General features: G+C 55.7%; 2 protein-coding genes across 2 annotated transcripts in view; both read right to left on the bottom strand.

The window, feature by feature from the left end:
• Positions 1–7,841: 7,841 nt before the first annotated feature.
• Positions 7,842–18,749, bottom strand: Eef1g (eukaryotic translation elongation factor 1 gamma). Its single transcript, XM_004646714.2, has 9 exons — positions 18,645–18,749; positions 17,763–17,921; positions 17,112–17,175; positions 16,723–17,009; positions 12,392–12,521; positions 11,983–12,187; positions 8,328–8,500; positions 8,131–8,255; positions 7,842–8,049 (listed from the first exon to the last, which is right to left on the bottom strand). Exons 1-9 carry the CDS (start codon positions 18,654–18,656, stop codon positions 7,891–7,893), a joined length of 1,314 nt encoding a protein of 437 aa, XP_004646771.1. The 5' UTR covers positions 18,657–18,749; the 3' UTR covers positions 7,842–7,890.
• A 584-nt stretch (positions 18,750–19,333) lies between these two features.
• Tut1 (terminal uridylyl transferase 1, U6 snRNA-specific) overlaps positions 19,334–25,166 on the bottom strand; it is a 12,154-nt gene continuing 6,321 nt past the window's right edge. Inside the window, exons 3-9 of the mRNA XM_004646745.3 lie at positions 24,545–24,863; positions 24,368–24,468; positions 21,924–22,381; positions 21,193–21,302; positions 20,973–21,083; positions 20,788–20,880; positions 19,334–20,420 (exon numbers count right to left, since the gene is read on the bottom strand). Of these exons, the coding sequence (XP_004646802.1) occupies positions 19,339–20,420; positions 20,788–20,880; positions 20,973–21,083; positions 21,193–21,302; positions 21,924–22,381; positions 24,368–24,468; positions 24,545–24,863 (2,274 nt within the window). The 3' untranslated portion in view covers positions 19,334–19,338. The remainder of the gene's footprint in view (positions 20,421–20,787; positions 20,881–20,972; positions 21,084–21,192; positions 21,303–21,923; positions 22,382–24,367; positions 24,469–24,544; positions 24,864–25,166) is intronic.

Genomic DNA, 25,166 nt, shown 5'->3' with positions numbered 1-25,166 from the left:
GCCCCGCCCCGGACGACGGCGGCACGAGGGGCGAGGCCAGGCTGGGGGCCCCGCGCCCGGGTGCAGGCGGGGGCGAGTACACCCGCGGCCCACGCGCAAACCCTACCCCAGACGTGCGACCTTGCAGCCCCTGCCGCCAGGCCTCTGCCCGCAGGCTCCCACTGTTGCCCGCTACCCCTAACTCCTCTGCAGGACGCGGAGCCCCCCGGGTTACAGCCGGTTCCCACAGCCCCTTCCAGCTGCTCGTTCATTTTATTAAACGCTTAAAACTTAGGCCGCGGCCTCGTCCTCGCAGCCGGCCGCGCCCCGCGCTCCCCCCAGCGTCCTCTGTGCACCGCCCAACCCGCACTCCCTCCCTCAGGAGCCAGGCCGAGCGCCTCCTCCCGAGCCCGTGAGTGGGCCCTGGCCTCCGAAATGGCAAACATGTTTACCGGCTAAAAATACCAGTGGCGGAGGCCCCGCCAACCCGGCCCGGTCAGGTCCAGTTACCCCCAGGGTTAGCGCGGGCAGGGCAGGCACGCTGGGGCAGCAAGGGCGCGCGGAGTGCACACTGCAGACGTGCAGAGGGGCACAGGCCTGCGGACGCGCAGACATGCAGGGACAGCCACGGCCCCGCGCAGCCCGTCGCAGGCCCACGAGTGCCCTGTGGGCAACCCGGACCGGACGTCCGAGAAGCAGCCTCTCTCCGCTTTGCTCTGCGCCTTTTCTAGCCCCCCATTACGGAAGGGAGAGACAACTCGTGCGGTTGGTTGCGGGGCCCGAGAAACTAAACTTCCAAATTTTGAGACCTTTTTTTTAAAGTAAAAACTAAGAGTCAGTTGTTTCCTTTATCAATGTCTTCCCACTGTTTTTTATTTCTTCTATTTTTCCCCACCGTGTAGTCCAGGCTTCCAACTCACTGGGCAGCTGGCAGGGAGCAGTACTTATTGTTATAGAGGCCAAGTAGCCTGCTCTCCTACAGGCTGAGTCCTCCCTGCTGACCCTTAAAAGTAAAATCAATACCTCCCTCGAGCTCCAGGGTTTTTGTTTGTTTTGTTTTGTTTTTTGTTTTTCAATACTGTGGTTTGGACTTGGTAGTAGAGGCCTGTAATGCCAGCACTCAGATTGAGGCTGGAGGATCACCCATGAGCTCAATGCCAGCATGGGCTACATGCCGAGAGTAGAAACCCAGGACCTCCCCAAAGCTAAGCAGTGTCCAGCCAGCCACTGCTTATTTTTCCCCCAGGTCTGAGCCCTTGGAATTTAAATAACCCAGAGGCAGCCGTAAGTCCCCTCCCCCAGGACCCCACATGTCACTTACCAAAGGATTCAAATTGGGAAAGAATCACATGGTTCCTGGGCCCAGGGATGTCGCTCAGTGGCACATCACCTGCCTGACAAGCTTGTGTTACTGAGTTTGATTCTCGGTACAAAATAAATAAATAAATAATCACCTGTTTCTTTTTTTATATAACTCGGGATCTTACATTTGCCAGGCAGGCAATCATGCCACTGAGCTACCTCCCTGGCCGTAGAATTGCTTGTTTCTTGAAAGCACAAAGTTTTCCCTGTCCTTGTTAGAGGTGAGGGGCCTGGGCTGGGGAGATGGCTCAGTAGAATAAGTGCTTCCCTGGCAAGCACAAGGGCCTGAGTTCAATCCCCGGTTCCGCCAAAAAAAAAAAAAAAAAAAAAAGAAGTGAGGGGCCGGAGAGATGGCTCAGTAGAATAAATGCTTGCCTGGCAAACGTAAGGGCCTCAGTTCAATCCCTGGTTCTGCCATAAATAAATAATAAATAAGTAACTTGTTAGAAGTGAAGGAATGGGGGTGGGGAGATGGCTCAGTGGAATAAGCACTTCCCTAGCAAGTGCAAGGGTCTGAGTTCAATGCCCGGTTCCACCAAAAAAAAAGAAGTGAAGGAAGGTGAGGCCAAGTCACCAACAGGGAGACTGTCCTGAGACTGGAGCAGACCTGGACGCCCAGGGCAGCCAGGCAATGGAAACACACGCGCGCGCACACAGGGTAGACCACCCAATGGTGTATGCATCGTGGTTTTCACCCTGACTTATTTTTTCCCCAGTGAGGGGAGTCTCAACACACTGGGCAAAGCCAAGGTCAGCATTCCCACTAGAGGAGGGAGTACCTGAACATGTACATGTACGTGTGTGTGCGTGCACACATGCACCCTTGTACTCGAGGCCCAGTGGACGGCAGTCAGCTTTTACTTCATTCCCGGAATGCTTTTTTGTTTTGTGATGCTGTAACCAAACCCTCACACACACACACACACACACACACGGTACCTGTGTTGTACCACTGTACACTTCCAGCTGCCAGGCGCAGGTTTTTAAACTTAGGGCGTTTGGGTTGAGCTGCATATTAAGCCTTTCTTATTTATATTTTATTTTGAGATATGGTCTAAGTCACTGAGTTGCCCAGGCTGGGCCCAAACTTGTGATCTTTCTGCTTCGGCCTCCCAGAGGGCTGGAATTACAGGTATGTGTCACCATCAGCAGCCAGGAAGAGTGAATGCCAGGTGTAACTGGCCCCAGAGACCTGGCTCTATCCAAGGAGCATGCCTAACAGTCACAGCGCCTGCACTCCCAGCCCCAGGAACAACAACTGCACTTGTGGGTCACTGTGTGTGCACACATGCACATGTGCATACAAGCTCACGTAGACACACAGATACACATGCATAGGTACACACACATGTGCAGAGGCTCACACACACACACACATACACGAGTGCACAGACACATTCATGGGCACACACAGGCACACGTTTTAAAGACACCCAGAGGCAGGATACTTGCAGCTTGAGACCAACCTGGGATACAAAGTGAGCTCAAGGCCAGCCTGAGTACCCCTGTCCTAACATGGTGAAGAAAGCCTGTGCCCTTCTCCACGTTCTGGGACTCTGACTAAACAAGGGCTCTCTTTGGGCTGGGGAGATGGCTCAGTAGGATAAGCGTTTGACTGGCAAATGCAAGGATCTGAGTTCAATCCCCGGTTCCGCCAAAAAAAAATAAAAATAAATAAATAAATAAACAAGGGCTCTCCTCTGCTGCTGCCCCTGCCCTCAGGCCAGCCCTCTGCACCCCTCAGGTGTCCCCACAAGTTCCAGGGAGTACTGCGCATTCTCATCACAGGGATAGCCCTACTTCCCCAGGAGTGACGCTCCCTTTGGGTTCCCTGAAATCAGCGGGGGTGTGTTTGAGATGAACCTTGAGCTTCTCTGTTCCTAGGCAACATGGCTCTGTTTGGTTCTATTTTGCCCGTTTTCATGGTAACCACTGCCCGAGCTTCTGGGCAGGCCCCTGGCCAGGGGATTCCCTTCCTCCCCCCTCCCCCCCTCCCCGCCTGAAATCTACGTGTAGCTGCGAGGCCTGTAGGCTGACAGTTCGAGGTAATAATCTGTTTGAAACTGGAAAGAAGCGACAGGAAGCAGAGTGAGCAGCCTGCGTGGTCTTCCCCTTTATGACCTGCTGCCTCCCAAGTCCAGAAATGACTCTTAGCGCTATGGGGACTCTGGGGACAACCTCGGGTCCTCGCCAGCACGGGGCTAGGAGGCGACCCCGACCCATCCTGTTCCCCAGCCAGACAGCAGTCTCCCGGGCGACTCGGGACTCACGTCTGCCCCAAGCAGCTCTCTCCCTCCAAACTCTTCATCCTAATCAAACATCGGGAGTCAAAATCATCCTTCCCCAGCTGTGCCGCGGGGCGGCCTAGACTGGACCTCCAGGGTCCAAGGGGTTCCTGCATGGCGAGGAGGGAAACTGGCCCATGACACCCGGACACACGGGTTCTACAGGCGCAGCACAGCCCAGGCTGAAACCCGCAGAGACCACAAGCACAGGGACCGCGCGCGAAGCTGGGAGGGGATGTGGAGGGGTCAGTAGGCCGGTGGAAGCAGGGGTGCCGGGGCTGAAAAGCGGGACCGGCACCCCAGGCTGAAATGACTGAGGGGCTGGAAAGAGGGAAGGCGGAGAGGGAAGATCGAAGAGCGCAGGCGGGCCGAGCCCGACCGCTCCGGGGTAGCCACACTGGAAACCAGAGCCGCGGAGCAACAGGATTGAGCTATCGGCCGCGCCCAGCCGACTCTCCGCCCCCTCCCTGGGTCAGCCTTCCTGCGGTCCCATCCACTTCCTCTGCCCGCCCCCGGCTCCCGGGAAGGGAGGGGATGGAAGACTGCCTGGGTTCCTCGCCCCCTCCCCGCTCCGAAGCCCAGCTGCAGGAGAGCGGGTTGGGCGGGAAGGAAGGGCTGCGGCCGCCGGGCCTGAGTCACTGCATAGCTGAGCTCGCAACAGGGCAGCCCCGCCTGGGCTGGGCCCTGGGCCCACCAGACCCCGAGCTGCCCCGCCTCGCCCCTTCCGGCACTACAGAGGGGGAGCCCTTGGGTGCCCCCGCATTCCCCAGGCCCAGATGTACTGGGCTAGGGCACAGGTGACAAGCGCGGGGGCAGGAGGCACCCTTGAGCCCGAGCCCGAGCCCGAGCCCGCATTCACAGGTGAAATGTGGGGCTGTGGGAGGCCTGAGGGCCCTGCCAGGTACATTCTGTGAGGCTGACTCAGGCCACAGGGAGCAACTATAGGAGTGGGAAAAGGGGGTGTGTCGGCTGTCTGTCCCAACCGTGGGCGGGAAGCCAACACCGCAGGCACCCCTGTGACTCAGCCCCACTCGTGGAGTCCCGGGAAGCCGTATCTCGAGGCAGGACAGCCAGCGTCCGCTAGCTGGCCGGGTCCCCAGCCCTGGGCGGCCCCCTTCCCGACGCAGCCCCAGCTCTCGCTGTCCCTCCCCCAACCGCGCGGCCGCTCCAGGGCCCTCGGGCCCGCCCCGTTCCCCGGATCAGAAGAGCAGCCTGGCCGCAAAGGGCTGAGACAGCAGAGGCTTCGCTGGGACCGCGCCGAGGCAGGGCGGGCCGCCCGCGGCAGGGAGGGCGGAGGCAGCGCATTCCACCCCAGCCGACCCGGCCAGCAACGCTAGCCAGCCCCCCGGCCGGGCCCGCCCAGGCCATTGTGTGAAAAAGGGAAAGTCAACAGGTCCCCGCTGCCCTCGGGATCCTGAGGAAGCCCGGAACGCAAAGGGGCAGAGGGCGGGCGGCCCAGTCACACCTGCTCAGGCAGGCGGCCTCCCGGGAGGGATTCCAGAGGAGCCTGCACCACTCCCCGGCCAGGCCAGTCCCTCCAGACACCCGGGGCCCTGGGGCATCCCAGGAATTCCGACGGAATAAGATGACGGGCACCCGGAGGCCTGCCAGGCGGATCAGAACGGAGTGACAAGAACAGGCGGCCGCGTCCCTAACCTTTCAGGACCCTCAGAGGAACAGGGTGTGGCACCGAAGCCACATCCCCAAGCCGCCTGAGGTGGGCCAGGGGCACCCCACACCCTCCAGGAGCCTTCCTGCCACGAAGGAGGGAGGCCAAAGGCTTTAGTTCTGAGCACAGGGCGTGGCCGCCCTGCAAGCCCAGGCCCAGCTCAAGAGGTGACTGGGCATGTCCCCAGCGGCATCCCCTGCGCTTCAAGGGCAGGGGCACGTCGGGCTGGCGGCACCTGGGCAGGGTCTCGGCAGCTGGGGAGGTCTCGCCTGGGACAGCAGCAGCTGCCTGGCCCTGGCCGAAATGATCTAGGTCTTTCTTGGAAGAACTTTAAAGGCTTTTAGCTTTAGTAACTGACCTCAAGGGCCGGGGGATACAGCTCAGTGGTGTAAGAGCCTGCCTGGCAAGTACAAGGTCCCGAGTTCAATCCCCGGTACAAAAGAAAAGTGACAGGGTTACAGAGAAAACTAGAAAGAAAAGCTGTTTGCAGCGGATTCGGCGGGAACTCCGGCAGAGGTCCTGAGACCGCCCAGCAAACGTGGAACACCCCGCACCCCTCAGCTTTCCCCAAAGCGGTAGCGCCCTCGCTCCAGGCACACCCTCAGCCTCCTCCCCTTCCGGCCGGGCCTAGCCAGCCCGCCCTGCAACCTTGCGCTCTACCGCACGCTGCCCACAGGCGTTCAGGAAAACTGTCCAGCAACTGAAGACGTCCTGGGATACAGGTTCCGATTGGCTAGCACGCGCGCGCGCGCACACACACACACACAGCTCGCACTCCAATTAGCAGCTCTTCAGACCCCACACACACACACACACGAGCGCGCGCTCCAACTAGCAGCTCTTCAGACCAGAAAGGTGACTCGGGTTTCAGGCGTGCGGGCCGGCCAGAGCCCAGATGTGCTTCCCCTTCCCCGGAGGCCCATTTACCACTGATGTCAAGCGAGTCAAGGGAGGGCTGCAGGCCAGCCCCTAATCTGGGTGCAGTCCTCCTGCCTCTTGCAACCCTGGGCCAGGCCCCGCCCCAAAGTAAATCACTTTGTGTTCTTTTTTTTTTTTTGCGTTCTCTTCTGCCTAAAGCTGCAGCTCCCGGGATGGGGCGACTACTGCACAAGGGGTGCGGTGGGAAACGGAATCCAGGTGCCCGACAGGTTTGACGAGGCCAGCAGGAAGCTGGTGCTCGACTTGGGCTTGAGCGAGTACGCTCCCGCTGGAGCGGCCCAAGGGAGAACCGACCCATCCTCTCGATGGATTCCAGGCCAGCTGTCTGCTGTCCACACCGCCCTGCCTTTGGAGCGCCCTGGAGTAAGAGAGCGGTCGCCATGGGGAAAATCCCCTTAACTGGAGGTGGAAGATAGTAAGTTTCTACATTGGCCTCAAATGTGAATCAAGCTTGTTTTCAGTGCAAGGATTTAACCCAGGGCACTCCTTCCACGAAGCTCCATCCCTTTGAGACAGGGATTTGCTAAACTGCCAGACTGACCTTGAACTTGCTATCTTACTATCTCAGCCTCCTGGCATGCACCCTCCTGTCCTGTTCCTTTCTAAATTTTTTTTTTTTTTTTTTTTGGGCGGAACCGGGGACTGAATTCAGGCCCTTGCCCTTGCCAGGCAAGAACTTATTCTACTGAGCTAACTCCCCGGCCTCTTTTCTAGATTTTGACTCAAGCTGTTTAGGACTTACAGGGAGACAGCTGGTGGGTTTTTTGGGGAAAGAATCAGAAGACCAAGAATCTGTTTAATAGGATAAAAAATATACTGAGAAGCAGCAACCTTGAGCTGGGCAGAGCATTGGGTAAGTTTAGAACACTGACATCTAGGGACTGTGGAGATGTCGGTCTAACTGCCTGCCTGGCAAATACAAGGACCAGGGTTTGATCCCCAGTACCACATAACATGCTGGCCCTGCGCCGAGCTGGGCACTGAAACCAGGCATGGTAGCCCATGCCTGTAATCTCAGTGCTGGGGAAGTAGAAACAGGAGGATCCTGTATGTCTGAGCTGCATAGCAGGACCCTGTATCACATACATTCGTATGTACATACAGGTACACACACACACACACACACACACACACACACACACACACTGACATCTTAGCTGGTGACCACAGTGCTGACACTGCAGGTGCCCTGGACTGCTCCCTCCTCAGGAGACGCAGGGTCCCCAGTAGGTGGAGGTCTGCAAGCCCTGGACATTGCCACTGGCCTGCCTGCCCTCTGCCGGGGTCCTGGAACACATCTGTCAGTTTAGCCTGCACAGACACTCAAGGGGCTTGGGCACTGGAGGGTGTGGGAAGTGAGCAGCTCAGGGGCCCCGAACAGCGCACAGCCTGACCTGAGCACATCCTGTGCTGCACACCAGCTCCCTGTAATGCAGGCACGCCCTCTTCCTGGGGAGACCCGAGAGCCCAGCCCACACCTCTACAGTCACAGGTGCCACCTGCCCATCCAGCTTTTCTGAAGGAGATGCCACACAGCCACACAGGAGGTTGAGGGCCTCCACACTCTTTAGGATCCTCCTCCCACAAAGAAGGCGGAGGACCAAAGGTCCAACGTTCAGTTTCCTTTAATGAGCCCACCTCCCCAAGGGGTGATGGTCACTTGAAGATCTTGCCCTGATTGAAGGTTTTGCCCACATGCTGGAAAGCCCCATCCCAGGAAAAGTACTCTCGAACAAGCGTCTGTGTCTCCTCGCTGCCAGGGTCCAGCTTCCGCCACGTGTACGACTCGTAGTCCACCTGCCAGTCTGGACTCAGCTGGGGGAGGTGGCAGACAGTGGTCAGGGTGTCCGTTACTGCACCCCCCAGCCCCACTCCTAACCTCAACCCTTTCCTCACCGGAAAGGCCAGCTCCTGGCCTCGGAAGACCCAGACCCCGGAGATGGAGCTGCTGTTGTTGGTGCCAAAGAGGATGACACTGGCAAAGGCGTTCTTCCGCAGTTTGTCCAGCCGCTGGAACATTCCTGAGGGCCAGAGACACCACTGTGGAACCCCAGCCTGGGAGGAGTCCCCAACCCAGCAGCCACCCTGCTCACCAGTGATCAGGTTGCAGCTCATGAAGGTCTGGGTGAGCTCCTCGGGGAAGCGGTACTCAGCAAACCACAGGGACCAGCCATCCTTGTCAAAGTGCTCCCAGAAGTAGGGCAGCGCCACGGACAGGGTGTCCTCGTTGGAGTACTTGCGCTTAAACTCGTCCAACATGAAGGTGCTGAAAGGAAGAGGGTCCGTCACAAGGGTCAGGAGTTAGCTGAAGCCAACCAAGAACCCTGTGCATCTCCCTGGAGAACTCGAGGTTCCTAGAAGCGCACCATCTCGGGCAGGCAGCAGGCTGAGAAGTACCCACAGGGCCCTCACCCAAAGGTGCCAGGCCTGGGGGAGCGACTACCAGGGACAGCATGGCCCACTGCTGCCCCCAGGTGGACACTGGGAGCCAGGACGTGGCGCACCTGCAGACAGGAGCTAGGGCCTGCCTGTGGTGGGTCTGTGAGCAAGCAAGCAAGGAAGCCGGCCAGCTGGGCAGCACAGCTGCAGCCAGGGCCCAGCCACCTGCCAGGCACATCCCCTCCAGTGGCAGAGATGTTTTTTTTTCCTCTAAATTTTGCAAACACATGCTGCTTTACGAATATTGTCTGTGTCAGGGAGCACAACCCTGGCATTTTTTCTTTCCTTTTTTAATTACTGGGGTTTGAGTACCAAGCTACATCACCAAAACCGAGTTGTGCTACACCCTTGGGCTGGGTGTGAGGCTACAATCTTGCCTCAGCCTCCCAGAGTGCTGGGTATTACACTTAGTTGTTTTTTTTTTTTTTTTAATTTTGTTTGTTTATTTATTTTGTGTGTGTGGCCAGCTCAGCCCACCAGGGGGCGGGGCTGGCTGGCATGTGGTGCTGGGGATTGAGCCCCGGTCCCTGTGCTTTGCTTTGCTTAGCTTAGCTTGTTCTCAGTAGGTGCTTTAGACCACTGAGCCATCTCACTAGCCCCCTACACTTAGTTCTTAATTTCCATTTTATCTTATTTTATTTATTTTTGGTAGAACCGGGGATTGAACTCAGGCCCTTGCACTTGCCAGGGAAGCACTTATTCCACTGAGCCATCTCCCCGGCCCCATGAATTCCCATTTTACGTCGCTGGCTTTAAGTTTTCTGAAAACGCAGCCTGACTATATACAGTTCTGTGCCTCACGGCTGCTAATGCCACCACACTGCAGATCCCAGCGACTAAACCGCCGTCTCCTTGGGCTGGCCGCTGCCGCCGTGCTGCCAGCAGACGTGAAGCCCACGGGCAGCTCGGTCAGAACCAGTCGGCAAACACGGCCACACCGCAGCGCCTCCCCTCCCCCACGTGGGCACCCTCCCAATGGGCCCTTGCTCCTCCCTGCTCTGGAGCCTGCGCCAGCTGTCCACACCCAGGCCCTGTACACCTGGTCTCTCTGGGAACACAGCTGGCCATCTCAGGGACTCGAGAATCACGCCTGCCCGTAAGCCACAGCCTCCCTGGGACACCATCTTCTGGGATGTTAGAAAGCAAAGGGAGGGCTGGTGAGATGGCTCAGTGGTCTAAAGCACCTACTTGGAACAAGCTCAGCAAAGGACAGGGACCGCGGTTCAATCCCCCAGCACCACATGCCAGCCAGCCCGCCCCCTGGTGGGCTGAGCTGGACACACACACACACACACACACACACACAAATAAATATTAAAAAAAAAGCAAGCAGAGGGAGTGAATGGGTAGAGGGTGAAGCACTACTCTGCCGTGAAAAGGATGGATTCGGGACGTGCAGAAAAGCAGATGTACTTGAAAACACAACATTAAGTGAAATAAACTGGGCATGCAAGCTTGAGTAAGTATCCCAGGCTTCTCCACATGACAAAGCCAAAGCGCAAAGAAAAGTAAAGAACAAAATACAAGACTAATAAAAAAGACGGAGCTCGACCTCTTGTAAATGCTAAGAGAACCAGCAAATGGGAGGACAGAAGAGGGTGTAAAGACATGGAGTGGGCCCACAAGCAGCGCAGCCCCAACAAGAAAGACTGGACCTGAGGGGCCAGGGGCGAACGAGGCAGGTGCGGAAGGACTCCTGCTCGCTGCGCCGCACGTGTGCTGACAAAAGCGCCACAGAACCTCAGGGGAGCCAGGCGGTGCTGCGAGCCTGGAGCCCCAGATTCTGGGAGGCTGAGGCTGGGGCAATGTAGGTATGAGCCAGTGTGAACAACTGGGCAGCTGCTGAGCAAGACTCTGCCTCCAAATGGAGGAAAAAGGGCAGGGACACAGCTCCATATGAAGGCTTGGGTTCCATCCCCAGTGCCAGAAAATGAATCCCCACCCTTTAAGACCCAAAGGGAAAATACAAGTCTGGGAGGAAGCACTTTCCACAACCCAAAAGAGCACCGTGGCAACCAAGTAATAGGCATCCCTAGACACCCACTAGGCAGCAAACGGTACAACAGCCCAGCTCCTTGGGAGGCTGACACTGGAAGCCCGCTTGACCCAATAGGAGGCCAGCTCGGAGAACAGAGTGAAGATGTTAAAATGGAAAGCCGATTTATTTTTCCAAGAATATAACCCTGTCTATGGCCACACCAATCTGAATGTCCCAAGCTGTCCATCAGAATACAGACCTACGGCAAGCCTGTGCAAATCCCCAGCCAACAGTAACATCCACGCCACAGCAGCCCTGGGATGGCTCTCACAGCCTCTCCACCCAGAACCCTGGCTCACTGCGGCGCCACCCCAACGGGCTTCCTCTAGGGCACTGCAGGGACACGGTGAGGGTCTCAGGTTCCAGCCCAGCCAATAAAGAGATGGCATCCAGCAGTGACCAAGAGAAAGGACTGCAGACAGGCTGACCCCAACAGCCCCAGTAAGCAGGTGGGGGCGTGGGCAACCACAGGCAGGGACGAGGACCCAGCACTGAGTACACCACGGCACAGGTGGCGCTCAACATACTCCTTGCAACTCCCAAAAAGAAATCTGGGGTGGAGACTGGCAAAGACCCCCTACCCCTCCTGTCACACCAACCTGCCTCGGTGGGTGCAGTGGTACACACCTGTGACCCCTATTGCTCTGGGGGCTGAGGCTTAGGCAACACACCAAGACCCCAGAAAGGAGGTGACACCCCACCTTCCTCCTCATTGGGGGCTCAAATACCCAATCTTGCTAGAGCATACGAGACACCAAGTAGCCTTTCTCTCAGGAGCCCACCTGGTCCACCCAGCAACAGACCTTTTTTTTTTTTTTTTAAGTAAACTTAAGTTTATTTACTTTTTGGTGTTTTTTAAAAATTTTATTTATGTATGGGGGAGCAGCTCAGCCCACCAGGGGGCGGGGCGGGCTGGCATGTGGTGCTGGGGGATTGAACCGCGGCCCCTGTGCTTTGCTAAGCTTGTTCTAAGTAGGTGCTTTAGACCTCTGAGCCATCTCACCAGCCCCAACAGACCTGCTCTGAATGTACACCTCCTCCTAGTGCCTCACTGCAGAGCCCAGGTTCCTGCCCTACTGGAACCAATGTCCCCAAAGCCCAGGTGGACGCGAAGTAGGCTTCCTATGTTCCTGATTAAAAACTCATGAGGTTTCTTTGTTTTAAAAACAAAACATGAGCCAGGGGATAGCTCAGAGGCACAGGTGCACAGGGCCGGGGTCCCCTCTCATCTCCTAGAACCTACGCGTCCCACTGGCCGCCCAGCTGCTCACCTCTTGGGCAGCTGTGCGAAGGGGTCCTTGGCCTTGGGCTCGGCAGCCAGCGCCTGCTCACACTCGTCCAGCTCTTCTTCAGGAGCCGGGGCAGCTGCCTTCTTCTCCTCTTTGCGCTCGGCCTGGGGCTTCTGCTTGTCCTCCCGAGAGCCCTTCTCTTTCCGTGGGGTATCCTTCTTGGGCTGGCTCTCGGCGAATTTCTTAGCTGGTGGGTGGGAGGGACAAGGTGACCACCCCAAGACCAGCTGGTGCGGGGAGGGGGCTGCCCTGACACTCTGCCTTAGCCCCAGCAAGTCTGGCTTCCCAGCGTAATGCCACAGCGGGCTTTATCTCCTGACAGGACACCCGGGGACTAGGAGGCTGCAAGTGGCCACCCCACCCGAGGCAGAGGTCCTCGCCCTCAACTCACCGTCAAACTGGGCCATCTTCTCACAAAGCCTCACCTCCCCGAGGACCGCGCGGAACTGGGGCTGGTTAACGCAGGTGAGGAACCAGCGGTTGGTGTTGGGAAAGGCCTGGCGGAAGGACGGCTCCAAGACCTGCAGGCCAAGGGCAGAAAGCGGGGAGGAGGTGGGCCCCCAAGGACTCAGGCCGGCGTGCAGGACTAGCTGTCGCCGCTAGAGCTCAGAAGCCTCTCTGCTGTCACCGTCCCTGCAGCGCTACCTCCCTCCTGTGTCTTGTGCCCATCTTCGTTGGTAGGCCAGTGCACTGTAAGGGACATGGGCTACTGGGGGCGGCACACCTCTGTACCCCAGCTCTCCAGAGCATTGCCAAGTTCCAAGTTTAGTTGGGGAAAATCAGCATACCAAGACCTTGGTTCAAAGCAAGAGAACTGTACAGATAGCTCAATGTAAAGGCCATAGGTCATTCCCTAGTACCACCAGAGCCAGGCTAAGCCACGCCAAAGCTTGGGAGGCTGTGAGAAGGGATCCCATGCTAAGAATGGAGTACTATTCAGCCATAAAGAAGGATAAACTGGAGACTTATATGTAAATGGAGCATATTCTTTTTTTTTTAATTTTATTTGTGTGTGTGTGGCCAGCTCAGCCCACCAGGGGCGGGCGGGCTGGCTGGCATGTGGTGCTGGGGGATTGAACCGTGGTCCCTGGCTTTTGCTAAGCTTGTTCTAAGTAGGTGCTTTAGACCACTGAGCCATCTCACCAGCCCAAAATTTGTTTTGAGATTTTTTTTTTTTTTTTTTGGCAGTACTAGGGATTGAACTCAGGACCTTGCACTTGCCAGGCAAGTGTTTATTCTACTGAGCTATCTCCCCAGCCCTTGTAATTGGAGCATATTCATAAGTGAAATAAACCAGATGCATGTGTAAAAACACTGTATTGTCTCCCTAGTGTGAAAAGCTGAAATAAATGAGATTCAAACTGTACAGCACAGGTATTGTAAAATGAGATGAAACTTCAGAGTAAATACTGGGGTTTTTTGGCACCAGGGATCGAACTTAGGACCTTGCAAGTGCTTATTCCACTAAGCTACATCCCCACCACAAAACTTCTAAAGAAAAGAGAAGGGCCCGCCAGATAGCTCAGTGGACTAAATGCCTGTTTAGGCAGAGTGCAGCACCACCCCTGGGCACACTGAGACTGGGCGTGGTGGCGTGCGCCTGTAATCCCAGTGCTTGGGAGGCTGAAAATAGGAGACTATCACTACAAGTCCCGTCTACGTAGTGAGACCCTGTGGGCCCTGTCCTAAATACTTTTCTTGAGCCATCTCCCCGGCCCCCTAAATACATTAAAAGAAAAAAAAAAAGAAAGAAAGAAACTAAGATGGGGAAATGGAGAAAAGGAAAACTAAAAACACGTAATATACATACATATATGTATACACATATAATACATGACAGTTAAGATACCTCATGCCACGCATTTCTCTTAGTTCATTAAAGACTGTGCTGACGCTACCTGAACACTTACATGCATGTATCTCATACTCTGAAAACTTACAGGTCACCATGTGCAATGCATTAACCGGCAACCTATTATCTTGCTGCGAAATTTCTTTTTTCTGTTTAAAATTTTAAAAAATTAAATGTATTTTAGTTTGGGGTACACAGGGTCTCACTGCATCAATTGGACTTGAGGTGATCTCCTGTTTTCAGCCTCCCAAGCACTGAGATTACAGGCATGCTGCCACGCCCAGTCTCAATCCCAGCTCAGTGCACCCTGGGGGCAGGGCTGGCACAAGGGATCAAACCTGGCTGCTGTGCTCTGCTTAACCAGGCTGAGCTATCTAGCCAGCCTTAGAACAAGTTTTGAGGTCAGTCTACACAGCAAGACCCTGCCTTCAAAACAAACCAAGAAGAGGAACTATAGAAACACAGCATTGATTCTATGCTAGGAATGTAACCCAACGCAGGGCTTACCTAGCATGCGTGAGGCCAGAGTACTTATGCCAAGAAAGAACAGAAGAGGGGCCGGGAGATGGCTCAGAATAAGCGCTTCCCTGGCAAGCGCAAGGGCCTGAGTTCAATCCCCGGTTCCACCAAAAAAAAAAAAAACAAAAAACAAGAAAGAACGAAAGAAAACAAAACGCCATGACATCAACTTACTTCTTTTTTTTTTTTTTTTTGCGGAAGTTTGAGCTGTCCTCAAATTCAGTTACCTTCCTGCCTCAGCTTCCCAAGAACTGGTATTACAGACTTACGCCACCTGTATAACCCCAGCACCCAAGAGGCTGAGGTAGGAAGATCACAAATTTAAGGCCAGCTTGGACTGTACATCAAGACCCAATCTCAGGGCTGGTGAGATGGCTCAGTGGTCTAAAGCACCTACTTAGAACAAGCTCAGCAAAGCATAGGGATGGCGGTTCAATCCCCCAGCACCACATGCCAGCCAGCCCCGCCCCCTGGTGGGCTGAGCTGGCCACACACACACACACACACACACACACACAAAATTAAAAAAAAAAAAAAAGACCCAATCTCAAAAAATACCCACTCACACACAAAAGAAAAATCCAGGATGGGGATGTAGCTCAGTGTTAGGCAATTACCTAGCATGCACAACGGTTCATTCATTATTGAAGCACGTAATGCAATACACAAAAAAGCCCCAAATGACACTCAGGAAGCCATAGGGCCAGGGAGATGGCTCAGTAGAATAAGCACTTCCCTGGCAAGCATTAAGGGCCTCAGTTCAATCCCCGGTTCCACCAAAAAAAAAAAAAAAAAAAAAAAAACCAAACAAACAGCCCCCAGACATGGTCATAGTGCTACACACCTGTAATCCCAGCCATTTGGGAAGCCAAGGTGGAAGGGTCACTGTGAGGTCAAGGCCAGGCCCAAATTATATCATCACCTCTCTTAACCAAAAAAAACAGGGCCAGGGATATAGCTCAGTGGCATAAGCACCTGTCTGGAAAGTGCAAGGTCCCAAGTTTGATCCCCAGTACCAGAAAAAAAATTAGAGATTTAACCAAAAGATAGGGCCATGTGTGGTGGCACACGCCTGTGAACCTGTGATCCCAGCACTTGGGAGGCTGAGGCAGAAGGATCACTGTGAGTTCAAGACCAACCTAGGCTACAAAGTGAGCTCAAGGCCATCCTCAACTGCAGTGAGACATAATCAACTTAGTTCCTTAAATGAACCTTAGCTCAAACAACAGGAGCTCAGTGCTCAGTCAGGCTGAACACAGGGCGAAAGGACCTATGAATAAAAAAAATATTTCCTGTGGTTATTGAGAATTGAACTCTGAACCTCATGCTTTTGGAGCTGGCTCAGTAGAATAAGCGCTTGCCTAGCAAGCATAGGGCCTGAGTTCAATCCCCAGTTCCACAAAGAAAAAAAAGAAAAACAAAAATCAAAAAGCAATATACTGGGGCTGGTGAGATGGCTCAGTGGTCTAAAGCACCTACTTAGAACAAGCTTAGCAAAGCCCTGGGACCACGGTTCAATCCCCCAGCACCACATGCCAGCCAGCCCCGCCCCCTGGTGGGCTGAGCTGGCCACACACACACACACACACACACACACAAATAAAATATAAAAAAAAAAAAGAATAAAAAAAGCAATATACTTGTGAACCTCATGCTTGCCAGGGAGGCGCTGTACTGCTGAACTATGTCACTAGTACTGAACAAAATTTCAACAGTAGTGGGGATGGAACCCCAGGACTACTGCACTGAGTGACATCCCCAGCCCTTTTTACTTCTGAGACTGGATCTTGCAAAGTTGCCAAGCCTGCACTTGAACTTAAGATCCTCCCGCCTCACTTCCAGAACACTGGGATTCGAGGCGTGCATCATCATGCCCAGCTGGCTCACAAGTTTGGGTTTCAGTTCACCTGTAACACTGAATGGCCAGTGCTACGGGTGGGCTATGTTCCTCCAACCCCACAACTGGTACTGGTGTTCAGGACACTGTGCAGTACCCCTTGGCTGGCAGCAGGTGCTTCTGCTGCTACATCACACCGCTCCTACAGACCAGAGTGGGTCCAAAGCCATCCACGCAGTGTTCTTTTCCAACCCATAATCTACACTGTTACTCCTGGCTTTACAGATCAGAAGAAAAAAGGGGCTTGTGTGCTGCTGTTCCTTCAGCAACACACACACACACACACACACCACACGAGGCCCTCGCCAGGGCTGCCTGCCCGTGCTGCCACCTCACCTTCCCCAGGCTCCACAGCCAAGCAGCTGGCTCTGCAGTAGCCAGACGGCGCCCAGAGGTGCTAGCTATGCGAGTGCAGTCACCTGCAGGGCCGCTGCTGACAATGCTCTAAACACACCTGTTTGTAGAGCCACAGCAGAGTGCAGACAACAGTAATGTCGGCCAGTGTCACTCTCTCGCCCACCAGAAAGGTCCTGGTCTTCAAGTGGGCATCCAGCAGCCCCAGCACTCGCTTCACCTCCTCCTTTGCATTTTCCGTAGCCTGCTTGTTGTGGTGCATGATGCCCAGGGTGGGAAACACCCAAGTGCTAGCGGGAGGCACGATGTCACTGTCAGCAAAGCTCACCCACTGCACTACCTGTGCGGCAGCCTCTGGAGTTCTTCCCCGAAGCTCCTCGTTGCTCACTGTGGAGGCCGGGCACAAAGGTCAGGACCTGGGGTCCTGCCTCTGACACTTCATCCAGACCCCAACACTCACCTACACTGCCAACACTTCCCCCAAATTACCATAGTAAGCAATGGCATTGCTCTCAAACACGCAGAATCCATCATCGCCCTCAAATGCTGGAACCTGAGGACAGAGACGCATAAGATAAAGTCAGAGGCACAGGAATTTCTCATGGGCTAATTCCAGGAACCAAGACATTATAAACACAAAACACTTGATCGAACCACGTGGTATCCCCTGCAATGTCAACCCACACTATCTAAATAAAACCCATCAATTAAGCACAATGCCAATCCAAGGGCCAGGGAAATGGCTCAGTAGAATCAGCGCTTGCCTGACAAGTGCAAGAGCCTCAGTTCAATCCCTGGTTCTGCAAAAAAAAAAAAAAAAGGCCAATCCAAGTCTCACACCCACAGTAAGAATCTCCTTCTTAAAAGATACTTGGTGCTTCTGTGCACATAGGACCCACAAACACAAATCTGATCTGAATTTCAGGCCGTCACTAAATAGTTCTGCATTATTTTATAAAAGTACATCTAGATCTACCACGATTACAGAAAAAACGTCCTCGGAATCTTTGATGGAGTCTGAAAACGTGAAACAACATTGGAAGCTTCCTTTCATTTTAAAAATGGAGGCCCCCTCAGGGTGACGGAATACTAGGCTCTGAGTTCTCAGGAGGAAAGGGCCCCATTCACCTCTCCACTCACCTTGCCAGCAGGAAATTTGCGGAGAAATTCAGGGGTGCGGTTGGTTTGGCCAAAGTGGAAGTGGGGTGGTGCAGAGAGCACGCGAATCTGAGACCCGCTGTACTGAGCAGCGATGAGAGCCTTGAAGGCCCTCCAGTTTTCAGGGTACGTGTACAGGGTCTACGCAAAAAATGGGACATGCATGAGCGGAGGGAGGGCCCCGATGCCGAACGATCCCCCTGCGTCTTCCCTCAGGACACCCAGGTTCTTCGCTGTTGGCCCTCCGGCAACACTGAAAACCGATCTGCAAGCCAGCTGCTAAATAAAGGAGGCTGCCATCTGACCTTCCCCGAGGACACCTCTGCCCCGCCAGCGCATCTCCAGACAGCGTAACCTGGAGCCGCACCAGACTCACCTGCCAGCCGGAGCCGCGTTTCATTCATTTCTCTGAGCCTGCGCCTCCCTCCTCCGGATGCCGGAGCCCCGCGTCTCCCTCCCGGGAGGTCCCGCTGCGGGCTCCTCCCGTACTCCCCTCCGTACCCGGCTAGCGGGGCTCGCAGCCAGGGCCAGAACTCCCCATGCGACCCGAGGCCCCTCTCCCTGTCCCCGCCAGTCGACGGCAGGAGTGCCATCTGCTTACCCAGCACCCTCTTCTCACACGACGAGCAGGGAAGCTCTGCAGATGCCGGGCAGCACAAACTCTAACTCCCCGTTCTCAGAGCTCCGCTCTAGCTCGACCCTCTGTCCTGTGGCCTAAGCACCCTGCTCTGCCGACACAGCGGACTGCAGACCCGGTTTGGCCCCCCACTTGACTACAGAGCGCCTCTGGTCCCGCCTAGCCACTCTGGGCAATAGGATGGCGCCGGATAGGACGATCCAGCTCATCGGAGCCGGCAAACTCACCCCTGCCGCCATGGTGGTTCCGCAGAGAAAGGAGGTGGGGCTCCGGCGCTGCCGCAAAGTAAACCGGCAGGAGGGGGGTGGGGTGAGCTGTGGGGAAGCAGTAGCCGGAAAGTGAGGACGGCATAGAAGACCTACGCACGACAGTTTCTTGTTCAGCAGCGTAGGGCTCAGGAAAAGGGGTGGAGCCTGACAGCGGAACTCTTGATTGGCCCTCCCGAGTAGACCAGGCCAATTGGAGCCTCGAACGGAGATGGGCAGCACAGAGGGTGGGGAAAGCGTGAGAACCCGCCGGAAGGGCCGCCCCTAGTGGCTCGGACGGGTGGTGTGGGAGGGAGCCGGTGGCTGGCGAGGGGAGCTAGGGGACCCGGTGAGTAGACTAAAGAGGAAGGGGGTAGGAAGGTTTCCCTGCAGGGTTGGGGGGAGGACGTCCCACAGGGAGGCAGGTTCCCAGCAGATGCGCAAGCTGGTGACCCTCGTTCCGTCCCCGCAGGGATGGTGCTGCGTCTGGGTCCCCCGCAGGGCTCGTAGGGACCCGAGCTAGTGGCGACCAGGTTTGGGTGTGAAAACGTTGGACACAGTGCTAAGTACAAACCCGTTTCTCTGCATCCCCTCCGCCCTGAGGTCCTGCTTCACAACATGGGCTGGGCCTGAGGAGGCAACAGAGGACACAAGGACACTGATGTGGTGCAGCAGCTTATTGCTTTATTGTCTGGCGCAGAGCCTGGGGCACAAAGCCCTGCAAGAAGTGGTGCAGCTCAGGGAATAGGCCCTGTGTGTCTCGCAGCGGAGTGATTGTGAGCGTCCCCTCTGCCTCGGATACGCTCGCCATGAAAGCCACGAGGGGCTCAACCCTCGCTTCCTGCTCCATGCCACCCCCAGGTCCCACCAGCTCCTGGGTCACCCGGGCCTCGGTCGCCAACCACTCAGCACCTGTAGCACCCCCCTGGCTCTGCCGCCGCTGCTGCAGGCGACGCCGGGCTCGCCGCCGCCCTTGCCACGTGCGGTGCCACAGAGTACAACGCCAGCTGGCGCGGCCCTGGCACGGTTGGATCAAAACTGGGTGGCCCTTTTCTTCCTCTCCGGAGCCAGGGCACCTGCTAGCCACCAGCGGCAGATTCCCTGGCTGCCCAGAGCTCCATATGCCCCAGTCCTGCGCCGCCTCGCCAGCCTCCACAACCATCTCCTCCTCTGCTTCTCGACTGAGGTCAGAGGCATGTCCCCACAGCGCCTCATCCCCACCCTTGCCACCTTCTCTGTGCCCTTCCAACTTCAGTCTCTTGCCAGCTCCTCCCTGGGCGGCCTCCTCTATCCCTGCTCTGGGCCTTGGCCTCTTTGTTCCCTGTTCTATCTGGCACCCCAGTGCGTCCTGCAGCACCCGGACCAGAGCAGCAGCAAGCTGGGGAAAGGGCACTGTGGGTAGGGGGATGGGCGTAGCCAACAGCAGCGCAGCAGGGGATCGGGGCTGCAGGAGAGGCAGCAGGCCCCAGTCGCGGCCTCGGGCAGAGCGTCGCTGATACTGCAGGCTCCGGCAGTAACTGGCTGCAGCACGGCAGCAGTTCTGCAGCCGCCCAGCCACACAGCTGGTCACATTGGCAGCCACGTTGTGACTCAGGTCAAAAGGGTCTTGGAGATTCATGGGACCCAGACGCAGACCCTCCCAGAGATCAGCTAGTTGGCCCCTGGGCACTGATAGTGCCCTGCCCTCCCGCAGGGATAGCAGCGAGCTTCGAAGATCCCAGCAGGAGACACAGGAGAAGAACTGGGCCAGCAGGGAGCCTGGAAGGGAAACCAGAATGGGCGCAGGGGTCACTTGGAGCTACTTCTGTAACAGGGCTGGCTTCATCCCCAAGGCTCCTGCAGCCCACAGACAAGAGGCCACCCCCTTCCCCTGCTCTGCTCTGGGGCAGTTTCTTCCTCTGTAGTGCATGTGTGCTGAGCGTAGCAGCCCTAGACTGCTGTGGGAACTCACACCTGGGCAAGTACTGAGTGTGATTTTTTTTTTTTTCCTGTAGTATGGGGGATTGAACTCAGGACCCTGCACTTGCCAGGCAAGCGCTTATTCTACTGAGCTATCTCCTCAGCCCGAGTGTGACTTTTGACACGTCCCCTACCACCCGCCTGTCTGTACACACTACCCACTCACCCAGGGGCTCCACATTGGTGCTAGGTTCCAGGCTAGAGGCGTCCCTGGGGAAACTGCAGTCCCAGCCATCCACTTCAACCCGTTCCCCCTCACCTGTGAGGGCAGAGGAGGGATGAGCTTGCAGGGAAGAGAGAAGCAGGTACCAGCAGGTAGTACCCTGGGGGGGGATGTGTGCCCAGCAGTACCTGCTTTCTGGGTGAGCTGGGCCACTGTGGGCAGCACAGGGGGGTCCCGAGTCTGCAGGAAGTAGACCACGAGCAGGGTCAGAGCATAGTTGCTGAGGAGGGGCCCACTCCCTGGGTAAGCAACCAAGAATGCATTAGAAGAGGGAGCCCACCGCACGGCCATCACCTTGCCCCTGGCCCCACACCAGCGCAAGACACATCTGTCCTAATCTACTCTTACCTGCTAACCCTCGGCCCTGCGCCCAGCAGCGAACTGTGTACACAAGGGGCCGGACACGCCCATCCAGCTCAGAGCACAAGCTTAGGAACTGGGAGTTATGCAGGGCCAGCCTGGGGGAGAGGACAGAGAGATGTCATGTGCAGCAACCCTGGCAACCACTTGCCCACCTGCTCCATCCAGACTTAAGAGGACAAGAGCAGAAGTGCTGCTACCGTGTGATTTTTGAGAGAGACTGTCAAAGGCTGGGTGTAGCTTCATGGTACAGCACCTGCCGAGTATGCGTGTATCCCAGGGTTTAATCCTCAAACTCAAAACAGGGACGGGGGGTCAGCCTGATAGCTCCGCAGGCTAAAGCACCTGCTTAGGCAGAGTGCAGCTTGCCTGGCTTGTGTGAAGCCCCATCAAGTCCCAGCATCAAGACTGCTGGGTATAGTGGGACACCTGTTATCCTAGCACTCTGAAAGGCCAAGGCAAGAGAATCGCAAGTGAGGGATCCTGTCTCAAAAAAGGGCTTGGAGATGTGTGAAAGCCCTGGGTTCCATCTTCTCCACAAAAGCAGAGCAAAGAAAAGACTGCTGGGAGCCTGTAACATGCAACGGAACAGAGCCTGGATGGGCAGGAAGAAAGGAGGCGGGCTGTGTGGCCTTTCCTCTAGCACTTCACAGATCAGTGCAGCCTCTCGCCTGTTCCTTAGAACCAACATTTCAAGGCACGCTCTTCCCAAAAGGTACCGGTTACCGAGGGAGATGTCACCATGAAGCCCTGAAGGCCGATGGCAGAACTTCACCACAGGGCGCCGGGCTGAGGGCACACTGTGGACTCGGTATACGCCAGGGACACAGCGCCGCAGGATGGAGCCCACCAGCTCCAGCATGGCCACTCCTGCCGGCCTCTCGTCCACCAGGGCCACTGTGGTGCCCTTCTCAGGGTCCCCCTCGCCCCTGTCCTCCTGTAGTGGTGAGGCTGGAGGCAACGACTGCGGAGAGGCAAGGGTCTCTGAGGCCAGCGCAGAGTCTGGTGTCTGGGGTGCTAGGGACGAGGACAGGGTCTCAAAGTCCAGCACTTCACAGCCGTGGGGAGACACAGGGGACGGCGAGTCCGCAGGGGAGGCTGGGGTACAGGCTTGAGGGTTCAGGGGGGAGGCAAGGGCAGAGTCAAAGGATGGAGACCCTGGAGCCTTCCCGGCAGCCTGTGGATGGAAATGCACCGTGTGAGTCCTGGCCTACAGGCCCCAAGCCAGGGATATCAACACCCGCAAGACAGTATCTGCTACTGCCAGACCCTATTCCGCTGGCTTTCCACATTGTAAGTTCTTCCAATTCTCACGGCAACCTTAAAATCAAAATCCTTGGGCCAGAGACATAGGTCAGGGGAGTAAAGTGCCTGCTTAAGCAAGTGCAGCTACGCCAGCCCCAGCCCAGGGCAGGCGAGCCAGCCACAAAGTGCATGCACGCCTGTAATCCCAGCTCTGGGGAGGCTGAAAACAGGAGGATCACTGTGAGTTCAAGCTGCGCAGTGAGACCCTGTAACAACCAAATACATTAAAAATGGTAATAAAAAAAATCCTTCAACTCCATAAAATAAATGTGCCAGGCAGGCACAGTGGTGCTGGCCTGGGATCTCAGCGCTCAAGGTGCTGGCAAGACCCCACCTCAAAACTTAAGTTACTCCTACACTCTGACACAGTGCCACTGTCCCAAGAGACAAAAATGCAGGAACCATTTCAAAGCAAAGATTGGAAACACAACCCCACAGTACATGTCAAGACAGCTAACAATGAGCAGAGCTGCCAGTTCAGTGTGGGGCTCCACACTGGTGCCCCTTTGTTCTTAAGTAACACATTAAAATAATAGGGGGCAGGGGCCAGGGAGATGGCTCAGTGGAATAAGTGCTTCCCTGGCAAGTGCAAGGGCCTGAGTTCAATCCCCGGTTCCATTACTAATCCCTTCCTATTTCAAAAGCAGAATTAGATTAGAAAATAGATTAGAGGGGCCGGGGAGATGTATCAGTAGAATAAGCACTTGCCTGGCAAGTGCAAGGGCCTGAGTTCAATCCCTGGTTCTGCAAAAAAAAAAAAAAAAAAAAAGAAAAGAAAAGAAAAATTAGATTAGAAAATTAGATTTGGATTAGAAAATACAAGAACTGGCCAAATAGCTCAGTGGATTAAAGTGCCTGCAAGCAGGTGCAGGGGCAAGGAGTTCAATCCCTGGGCCTAGGGCTGGGGAGATGGCTCAGTACAATAAGCACTCGCCTGGCAAGCACAAGGGCCTGAATTCAATCCCCACTTCCACCAAATAAATAAATAAAAATAAAAATAAAAAAATTGGGGGGGGCCTGCCCCTTAGCTCAGTCAGTTAAGTGGCTGCTTCAACAAAGCAGTCAGGCTCAGGTCGCTGTGGTTCCATCCCCACAACACAAGCCAGCCTGTCATGCCTTGAAGGCATTCGGAGCAAACAAAAACACTTCAATCCCTGGGCCTGCCGTGCCAGCCCAATCCCCTGGGCGCGCTGAGACAGCAATTGAGACTGGGTGTGGTGGTGCACACCTGTAATCCCAGCTCTTGGGAGGCTGAAAATGGGGATCACTACAAGTCCAATCTCGTAGTGAAACCCTGAACACACTGTAGACCCTTCCCTAAAATACAAAAAAAAAGAAAGAAAATGCAATCAACATCTGGGCCCAGCAGCACAAGCCTATAACCTCAGCACTCAAGAGGCCAAGGCAGGAGACCGCAGGTTCAAGCTTGGGCACCTCTTGGCAAGCCAGTGACATCAAAGGGAAGAGGCTGGGAGTGCAGTGCAGTGTGAGACAGGCCCAGCTGCCTCAGCAATTCAACCGCCTTTCTGGGTGACAACGCTGCCACCATCAGCACCACAGCACTCCACTAGCATCACAGCATCTTCAACTCACTGCGTTGTAGTGAGACTCAGTAATTCTGACTGATACAACTCTACCAGATCTGTGCACATGCACCCTTTTATGGATATTTTTCCACAAAACAACATATACCCCACTTGGAAATCTGCTTTCTCCCCATCAGTCACCTGTCCCCCATCACCATGCACTTCCCCAGGACAGCAGCCTCGTGGGCAGGGCGCACATCCCCAAGGTGGAACTGAGGCACAGAGAGGCAAGGTGCTCACTCACAGGCCAGCCAGCACGCCCGCCCACTCACCTGGTGCTCCTCCAGCTCCCCCAGATCCAGGAAGAGGTCAAGGTCACAGCCATGAACATCAAAGCTGTTTGTGGAAGAGCCAAAAGGGTGGACCTTGCAACCTAAGGGTGGGGAGAGCCAAGATCAGGGCCACTGGAGGGGCATGGGTGTGAGCAGAGGGTGCCGGCCTGCACTTACCAGGGAAGAACTCTGTGAAGACCTCCTGCACCAGGGCCACCACCAGGCGCCGCAGCTGTCGCTCAGCTTCGGACAGCTCCCGCAGCGCCACCAGCTTCAGCATCTGCCCACCTACATCCGGGGCTTCAGCCAGCAAACTCAGCAGCTGGTCACTGTCCTCAGGTGCTGCACCGCGGGAGCCCCTAGAGGCCGGGCTCTGGAAGGCTTTCTGCTCTCGGGGCCGCACACGGAGGCGCTGTCCTCGAAGGCTGTGCTGGTCCTGGGCCAGGGCAGCATCCCGGGAAGCAACATCCTTCATCTCCACAATGGCAAATACTCCCTGCAGGTCCATAGGACTGAATGAGGACTCTGCCTCTGCCCCTTGAAATCACCTTCTTACTGATGATTTTCCCAAGGCAATCACGAAGATTAAATGAGACGATTTAGATTTCTTGGCACAGAATTGGTGGGCAGAAATTAATAATCCAGGGCTGGCGAGATGGCTCAGTGGTCTAAAGCACCTACTTGGAACAAGCTTGGCAGAGCACGGGGACCACGGTTCGATCCCCCAGCACCACATGCCGGCCAGCCCCGCCCCCTGGTGGGCTGAGCTGGCCACACACACACACACACACACACACAC

This window comes from Octodon degus, unplaced genomic scaffold (assembly GCF_000260255.1).
Source record: "Octodon degus isolate 3935 unplaced genomic scaffold, OctDeg1.0 scaffold00279, whole genome shotgun sequence".
NCBI classification, from domain to species: domain Eukaryota; kingdom Metazoa; phylum Chordata; class Mammalia; order Rodentia; family Octodontidae; genus Octodon; species Octodon degus.
This window is presented reverse-complemented; position numbering and strand designations above follow the sequence as displayed.